At 47.1% G+C, this 9,936-nt stretch overlaps 1 protein-coding gene across 1 annotated transcript; it reads left to right on the forward strand.

Annotated features, from left to right (window-relative positions):
* Positions 1-3,796: 3,796 nt before the first annotated feature.
* On the forward strand, positions 3,797-9,746 carry LOC114793111 (protocadherin-10). The gene is given in 6 exon segments (XM_028984814.1): positions 3,797-3,979; positions 4,173-6,651; positions 6,654-6,731; positions 8,161-8,222; positions 8,325-8,440; positions 8,962-9,746. Coding segments are annotated over 5 exon segments (2,949 nt in total). The 5' UTR covers positions 3,797-3,979; positions 4,173-4,230; the 3' UTR covers positions 9,234-9,746.
* The last annotated feature ends 190 nt before the right edge of the window (positions 9,747-9,936 follow it).

Consider the following 9,936-nt stretch of genomic DNA (forward strand, 5'->3'; position numbering starts at 1 on the left):
TCTGTTTTTATTATATGATGAATTGAATTGCTTTTTCATTTTTTTTTTGCCAAGGCTTTTGACCACAGGTTAAATTTTATTTAAATCTACGGCTAAACAGTATACAATTTCATTGTCTTTGATGTGTGAAATTAGTATTTATTGTTAATAATAATTTCCAATATATCTTTGTATAGTAAGTGGCACATTGTTAATTTTAAATGTCTGCTGAAGACACTTGTATTGTGCATCTGTGACTGCACATGTACTTAATCCAAACTCTATCCTTTTATGATCCTCATTGTTTATAATGGTGCACTGTGTGTTTTGACTCATGTTTCGAGTCAAAACAAACCTTTTCTGTAAAAAAAAAAATCATATTCGTTCGAGGTATGAACTCCAAAGGTACTGTCTGCATCGTCTGCATGATTTCAAAGAAAACATGAAACCTCATCAGGCCATTTTCTACCATTACACCTTTAGTAGTAGGGTCAGCACGGACACCCTGACCAGTCTGTGGCTTCGCAGCTCAGTAGGCTACAAAATGTGAAGCATTGTGTTTTCTGGCACCTTCTATCAGAACCAGCATTAACATTTTGTTCAGTAATTTGAGCTACAGTACAAGTTCCACTGAATCAGACAGCATGGGCCAATGTCTTATACTTGATTTTGATTCCACATCAACTTCAAGGTCATAACGATCACTTGCTGCCTAATACATCCTACAATACTCAATAAATGTATTGCGTAAATGTACCGTGTCATAAAGTTATGCCTGTTTGGAATGCATGACCCAATAACGCACAAACAACTGAAATAACGGGCTGGTGCGTCTTTCCAAGTTCTAGGGGCACAATGAAAACTGTGTGTGTGTAAAACACACATGCAGACATTATGTCCTGGCTCTGTTCACTCTGAGTCACCGGGCCCTGATCCATCTTGTCAGTTAGTGACTGCTCTGGCGCACAACACAGAGGGGTCAAAACAAGTAAAAATGTGGGAAACTCGCTGAAAGAACGACAGAAACCATGAGGTCAGTCCTTGTGTCTGTTTATGTATGGCACAGGCAGACCGTCTGTAACATTTGTGATTTTTCAGCATGCCATTAATGTCTAAGAACAGGTGGCAACTTGCTTTATGATCAAATGATCAACTCCAAATTTCTTCCAAAGATGAATGAGTACACTGTGAAACGTCTCCTCAGGCGTTGTAAAAATGTTTGATTGAATCAGTCCAACCTATTTGGCGCAGTACTTGTTGCTCTTGAGTCTGTTCGGTTCATCAGGTTTCCAGGACTTCTCAGCTTCTCTGGGCGTTGCAGGACTTCCATCTTGGAGGAAGCCTACGTGGCAGAGCAACACCTGCGCACAAATTCCTCATGAACAATTTCCCGTACCCTTCCTCATCCAGGAATAAACACAGCTGACCGACAGTCTGGTGCTGAGGCTGCCACCTGAATAAAGGCGTGAACTCATGTCTGAGGCCTGCGTGACCCCTGGACACCTCATGCTGCTCGTCTGTATTTTTCACACTTGGAATGGGACGCTCGCGCTCTTTTTTTTCTGCACCACCAAGACTGACCAAATGGTGATAATAAGGAATCTCTTCAGAGGGGTTGTGCTTTGCCCCCATTTTTAACTGAGAAACCTTTGGTTTAGACAGCTGAGGGACATGTGTTGGAATCTGCTCCTGTCATCTCTTTTACACTGAGCCCCATCAGCAACAATCTCTCTCTGTCATCAGTATGGACGGCTGATATGACTAATATGATATGAATTATATGATCATTTCATATGTCATTAAATGTGATTTATTTGTGTGTGTGTATATGTTCACTGATTTGTGAACTCACAATGATAGGATCAGGTTGTTGGTTTTTACACAAAATAAACACACATATCTGTAAAACATAATGATTTTCTTTTAAACAGCCTTATAGTATAGTAAAAAAATTACTGCCTTTCTATTTAATTGGCAGCATTTTCGTGTCCATGAAATTGGTCAGTAATTTATTTAACATGAAGTAAATAACATGTAGTATATTACACAGACATAAGCCTATCAATACATGGAACGTACACACATTTCTTACCCTTTTTTTGTGTGTGTTTGTGTGTGTCAGAATGAGAGAGAGAGGGTAGTGCCCAAATTCTTTTGAAATTCTTGACATTCTCTGTCTGTGGCACTCTGCCCCATCTCTGAACCCCGCATAGAGAGATTGAGAGGGCTTCTTTTTTTCTAATGTACCATAGCTGGCTGAGCTCATTCACATGGTACACCTCAACATGGTTCGCTGTGACTTTAGTTGGCCTCAGCAACACTGAACCGGCGGCGTCTCATAGGCCTCATCCTGGCTGAGGTCTCTGCTGCCCCCTGGCGGTAGCGGTGAGCAAATGCGCGTGTGAAAGGTTATTAATATATTTTATTTCATTGACGTTACAATTGCAGCGGTCCGATAACTCGCCTGACGTCCATTATCAACTCAATGCATCAACAAGACGCCCATCCTGTGCCAGGTGAGTACACTTACATTTACATTTACAGCATTTACCAGACGCCCTTATCCAGAGCGACTTACAATCAGTAGTTACTGGGACAGTCCCCCCCTGGAGCAACTGTCTTGCTCAGGGACACAATGGTAGTAAGTGGGGTTTGAACCTGGGTCGTCTGGTTCATAGGCGGGTGTGTTACCACCCAGTACATACACAGTGAGGATCATTTCTGATCTTTAAAGAAATTCACTGTGCCAGATGTCGAACGGCGACACCTTTCTAAAATAGTCTAATAAAACGCATTGTCTGTTTGTTTATTGGGTCTGTCGTTAATCCGGAATATATTTCTGTGGTAACGACGTGAACAATGACCTTTTTATTAAAGTAGGTTAGAGGATCGTAATGAGCTGGCATCTGCATGGCCTGCAGCGAGCCGCAGGTCTCTGCGTCTCCGAAGCTCCGTCATGCAAGAGGCCTAAAAATGGAAGTTCGTTTTCCGTTTTAAACGTTGGCGTCGAGAGCCGATAAAACAAAAGCGGCCGAATCGGCGGGGAATTAAACGAACTCGGTTGCCAGAGATTAGACCGAACGCGTCCACGTGATTGGACTGGACTAGTCGGGCAGGTAGAAAGCTCGCATCTGTGTGTGTGTGTGTGTGTGTGTGTGTGTGTGTGTGTGTGTGCGCGCGCCTTTTAAATCCATTAATGTGCCGGCTTTTTGATCCGAAAAGTGCGGATTTAAATTCCGTTGTTTCCGATCCGCGCACACGATCGCCGAGGGCGCACTTAGGCGAAATGGTTTAGCGGCAAAAACGTAACGGGAGCCGCGAAATACCTCCGCTCATCCCTCCCTCCCCCGCTCAGAGACAAGCCCGGGATTATTCTTCACCCCCCACCCAAAAAAAAAAAAACATTTTAATTCCTCTGTTCGTTAATGATCCAGGATAGCGATCCCCTAATCCCCACTACATTAATTAAGAGCACGGCCACTCCGAGGACCCGCCATCTGCGCCGCTTTCGTTCCGCGGACAGATTGTGCTGCGCTGCTTTAGTTAAAACAAAAGGATTTAAATATATATATATATATATATATATATATATATATATATACACACACACACACACACACACACACACACACACACACACACACACACACACACACACGCACATTTTTTGGAAGAGGCGAGTCGAGAGGGAGTCTCTTGGATTGTGACGTCGTACTTTTGAAGTCATTTCACTCTCGCTTTTCACTTGCGTGCGTTTTCCACGGCGCGCTTGGAGTTCTCCGTAGACCATTCGGGAACCAAAGCTTAAAATTAGACGAACCTACGAATGATCATCTCAAATAGTCAGATCAGACCGGAACACTGTATCGTTGTGAATGGATTTCTGGGTTCGACGTTTAATCGGTAACTTTCTGCCATACCTGGAACGGCAGTTGGCTGCAAAATTGCTGCCGTCTAGTAATTACCGCGCGTCAGGGCGCAGGACGCAGATGCATTTTTGGTAATTAAGGATTCTTGCAATTACGTTGAAAGATAATTTGATCATAAAAATGCAGAAAATAATTTTTTTTTACCCACACGCCCCCTCTTTCCGCACGAACGCCCAATTGAAACATCAAAGAGCTCGCTAACTAAAACGGAACCCCCCCACCCCCTCCACACTCCCACTCTCTCTCTCTCTCTCTCTCCATAAGACCGGAGCGCGTGGACGCGGACGCCTAGGACGCCGCCCGCGCTCCCGCAGCTCGGACCATGGACCTGCGGCGCGCCGGTGGTCTCTGCCTCTGGACCTGGCTGGCGACCTGTCTCCTGGACCTGGTCCTGGCGCAGATACGCTACAGCATTCCGGAGGAGCTGGAACACGGCGCGTTCGTGGGGAACATCGCCGAGGACCTGGGGCTGGACGTGGACAGGCTGACGGCGCGCAGGTTCCGGATCGTGTCCGGGGCGAGGAGGCAGTACCTGGAGGTCAACCTCGAGAACGGGGTTCTCTTCGTCAACGAGAGAATCGACCGCGAGGAGCTGTGCGAGCAGAACCCGTCCTGCTCTTTCCACCTGCAGGTCGTGGTGGAGAACCCTTTAGAACTTTACAGGGTGGAGGTGGAGATTCTGGACGTGAACGACAACTCGCCCAGCTTCCCGTGGTCGGAGTTTAATTTGGACATCTCCGAGTCGGCCGTCCCCGGCTCCCGGTTCCCTCTCGAGAGCGCGCAGGACGCGGACGTGGGCGAGAACTCCGTCAGCTCGTACCTGCTGAGCGTGAACGGACACTTCGTCATCGACGTCCAGACGCGCAGCGACGGCAGCAAGTTTGCGGAACTGATCCTGGAGACCCCGCTGGACCGGGAGCGCCAGAAGCTGCACCAGATGGTTCTGACCGCGGTGGACGGCGGCTCCCCGGAGCGATCCGGCACCACCCAGGTCAACGTGACGGTTCTGGACGCGAACGACAACGCGCCCGTCTTCGACCAGTCCTTCTACAGGGTGCGACTCCCCGAGAACGCGCCCAAAGGCACGGTGGTGATCCGATTAAACGCGTCCGACCTGGACGAGGGTCCGAACGGGGACATCACCTACTCCTTCAGCGGCCACGCGCCCGTGAAGGTGCGCGAGCTGTTCGCCGTGGACTCCAGGACCGGGGAGATAAAGGTCAAAGGGCTCGTGGACTACGAAAAGGCGCGAATGCACGAGATATACGTGCAGGCGAAAGACAAGGGCCCGTCGGGCGTGGCGGTGCACTGCAAAGTTCTCGTAAGCGTCTTGGACGTGAACGACAACCTGCCCGAGGTCATCCTCACCTCCGTCTCCACGCCCGTGCAGGAGGACGCGCCACCGGGCACCGTGATCGCGGTGATCAGCGTCATGGACCTGGACTCCGGCGAAAACGGCAACGTGGACTGCGAGATTCCCCACCACGTCCCGTTCCAGCTCCACTCCTCCTTCAGGAACTACTACACCCTGGTGACGTGCGACTTCCTCGACAGGGAGACGGTGCCCGAGTACAACGTCACCCTCACGGCGCGGGACATGGGCACGCCGCCGCTCTTCACGCGCAAAACCATCGCGGTGCAGGTGTCCGACGTGAACGACAACGCGCCCCGGTTCAAGCAGCCGTCGTACACCGTCTACCTGATGGAGAACAACGCGCCCGGCGCGGCGCTCTGCTCGCTGAGCGCCCACGACACGGACTCGGACCAGAACGCCTTCCTGTCCTACTCCATACTGGACGGCAGCATCCAGGGGATGCCGGTGTCCACCTACGTCTCCATCAACTCGGACAACGGCAACGTGTACGCGCTGCGCTCCTTCGACCACGAGCAGCTGAGGAACTTCCAGATCGTGGTCCAGGCGCGAGACGCCGGGTTCCCCCCCATGGCCTCCAACGTCACGGTGAGCGTGTTCGTCTTGGACCAAAACGACAACGTGCCGATCGTTGTGTCCCCCGCGCCCCAAAACGGGAGCGCGGCGGCGGAGACCGTCCCCAGGTCGGTGGACGCGGGCTACCTGGTCACCAAAATCACCGCCTTGGACGCCGACTCGGGCCAGAACTCGCGCCTGTTCTACCAGGTTCTGCAGGCCTCGGACCCCACGCTGTTCAGCGTGGCGCTGTACACGGGCGAGATCAGGACAGTCCGGCGGCTGACGGAGAAGGACGCGGCGCGGCAGGCGCTGGTCGTCCTGGTCAAGGACAACGGGCAGCCATCGCTGACGGCCACGGCCTCCATCATCCTGTCGCTGGTTGACAGCGCGCCCGAGCTCGCCCCCGATCTCGGCGACCCCGCGTTCGGCCCCGAGGACAGCGCGAGCCTCACCCTGTACTTAATCGTGTCTCTGGGCGCCGTGTCCCTCCTGTTTCTGGCGGCCATCGTCGTCCTCACTGCCGTCAGGGGCTACAGGGACAGACACTCCATCCGGGGCTGCAACCTTTCGGTCAGCTCGTGCTGTGGGTTCCCCTCCGAGGCGGCGTCCTCCGCAGAAGGGACGAAAAAGTCCAACCTGGACATCCAGATCGCCCCGGGCGTCAAAGGACCCGCCAGCTGCGCCGAGGTGACCGGGAGCGGCGCGGCCGGTGAGAAGTACTGCTACAAACTCTGCCTGACCCCGGAGTCTTCCAAAAGCGACTTCATGTTCCTCAAGCCCTACAGCCCGAGCGCGTCCACCGTCCGGAACAACACGAAGAGGGTGACCGCTCAACCTGCACGTGGAGTCCGGAGCGGCGCGTGGCGAATAACGGGGCCGCTTCCCCCAATGAGGTAAAAAAGACAAACATATACACACACACACACACAGACAACACACACACACACACACACACACACACACATATATATATATATACATACATACACACACCACACACACAAACCAAAGACACCACATACCCACCACACACACACCACACACCATATATATATACAACACATACAATACACGAACATACAACAACCACAACACACACACACACCACACACACCCACACATTCATACCACACAACACATATACACCCACCACCACACACCACCAACACTCACACACACATATATATATATACACACATACATACACACATATACACACACACACACACACACATATATACACACATACATACACACATATATACACACACACACACACAACACACACACAACAAACACATACATACACACTATACACCCACACACACACACACACACACACACACACACATATATACACACACACACACACACACACATATATACACACACACACACACATATATACATACATACATACACACACATATACACACACATACACACACACACACACACACACACACATATATATATATACACACATATACACACGCCTATATACATACACACATACACACACATATACACACACATACACACACACACACACACACATACATACACACATATACACCCACACACACACACACACACACACAACAACACATATATACATACACACACACTCACACACACATATATATATATATACACACACACACACACATTATTTATAACAATACTTAAATGTAATGTGTTATATTTAAGTATTATTTAATTTTTGATGGATTAAAAAAAACAAATAAAAAAGAATTTATGCATACAATATGCACAACTCAGGGGCAATTTTTAAGCACGAGCAGACCGTATTCCACGGTCATCATTTACTAATTTCTTGATAATACCGTACGAATGTGTGTGGAGCTGAAGTTCCTGCTGGATGGATGGGTAGATTGCATTTGTACAGAATTATGCAGGAATCCTCTGTGCTAAGATCTGTGTTACATATTCATATTCAAAGTAATGTATAACATTGAGTTTCACGTGGGACAAAAGAAGGATGAACGCAGCGGCCTGTTTTAAATCCGCTAGATGTTGACGCATGAGACTGTATGAATAGAAGAAAAGAACCATTTATTCTGCAGATTGACTAATTAATGCAGAAATATGATTTGACAAAGCACTCGTGAGCAGCAGACTATGAAATTTTATGAAGTGCAGCTTTCTGTTCCCTGTAAACATAAATAAATCAGTACAAAAAACCCCCAGCGTATTAACACAGGTCTCAGGTTAATGTGTTCATAAATAAATTACAGTTTCTTACAGTTTCTTAGTCTCGTTCCGTAATGATTTTTCTCTGTTGTGTTTCTTTCTTTGCAGTCCAAACAAGCACACAAGGACTGGACTCTCACCAAAAACCATCAGAACTATGCACATAAGATGTAAGTAAACAGGCCAATCATGCCCTGCACGCTTAACATATTTCATAATGTACTTTAAGCACAACATTTATGTTTTTGTTTTCTTTCTTTCTCCGTCTACAGCTCTGGAAATCTAGGGAGGACAATCCAGCGACGGCCTGCACAGGCTTCAGACACCTTCTCCAGTCCCAACACACCTCAGTACTGGACCTGGGGGAACCACATGGGGGAACCACGTGGTGTGTTAAAATGTGCATAAAACATGCATTATACATGCAAAATACATATGCTATCATTCAACAGTTAATGGTCACTAAGAAATTTCTTTTCTTTTATTGGCAACAATTGTCCAGTGCATAAAAAATCAAAGGGGTCAAAACTCCAAACATTGTTCATGTATCTGCATACATCTAGAGAGTGTGTCACACACACTTTAAAAGGAACCTGACTCGTCAAGTTTAATTGCAATATGCTATACTATATACTATACTTTACTACATACACATGCTTTTAATAATCTTAAACTTGGCATCATGGTGACAAAGTACATAAATATATTATTAAAACAAGGAGGACCATATAGTTCCATCTTTGAATTCCTCTGAGGAGGTAGAAAAAAGTTCACCAAGAGCTTTCATTTGAGAAACATAAATCCATTTCACTTAAAAATTAAGGGCCTCTGACTGACGTGATGAAATGCCCTCAAACTTTAAATTTGCCCACCAGGGTGTAATGAACACTTTTGTTCTTCTTCATGCAGAGTACAGGATGTCCTCCCAAGTTGGTGGACTCCCCAATCGCTCTTGGACACCTAGATACCCTGTGCCCCCCTCAGCACTGCCACCAAGTGAATATCAGCACAATGTCTACATCCCAGGCGCAGTGTCCCTGAACTGTCCCCTGAAAGTGACCAATTATGGTGACCTGGATGCCTACAGCTCTTTTTCTACATTTGGGAAGAAGAAGAAGCTCATATCCAGCTATGACAAGAAAGACAGAGACACAGTCATTAACAACGATCTCTTCAAATGAGCTCGGCAAGCGTGGAGAGACCATTTTTTATGTATAATAAGTGAATTCCCTCCACATTGTTCTCCTTCTGCATATTTCTTGAGAATAATAGTAGATACCAAGATTACAGAATTAGTGCATTTCATAGTTTAGAGTGTGTTTGTGAAAAAGCTCATAATTAAATGTAATATTTAAATGATTTCAAACAAAACAATTTTCCTATAGTCTTCCTTGTGGTACTGATCAAATTTAGCGGAGAATTACAACAGATTAAAGCAGCAGGATACCAAAGGTCATTATAAAGCAGTGTAGATAATGTGGAGAAAATGTAAATATGTATAGTAATCATATCCTGATATATGTCATGTCTGTAGTGTATATATGTGTATATGACTTGAGATAGAATTTTTCCTATTATTTTATTTGTATGTGAATCCCTGTAAACTCTTGATCCCCACCCCACAGCACCAGTTTTGTCACCTTAAATGGTTACACAGTCTGAAAATTCATAACTGAATTAAATGAATGAAAGTTTTAAGAATTTCACCTCACATCCTTTAGGCGCACACAGGTTCTCTTCCCTCATCTGACTGTACTTAACGGTGCATATGATGTCTAAACTAGGGTGGTAGTAGCCTAGTGGGTAAGACACTCGCCTATGAACCAGAAGACCCAGGTTCAAACCCCACTTACTACCATTGTGTTCCTGAGCAGGACACTTAAT

This window comes from Denticeps clupeoides, chromosome 6 (assembly GCF_900700375.1).
Source record: "Denticeps clupeoides chromosome 6, fDenClu1.1, whole genome shotgun sequence".
Lineage (NCBI taxonomy): Eukaryota > Metazoa > Chordata > Actinopteri > Clupeiformes > Denticipitidae > Denticeps > Denticeps clupeoides.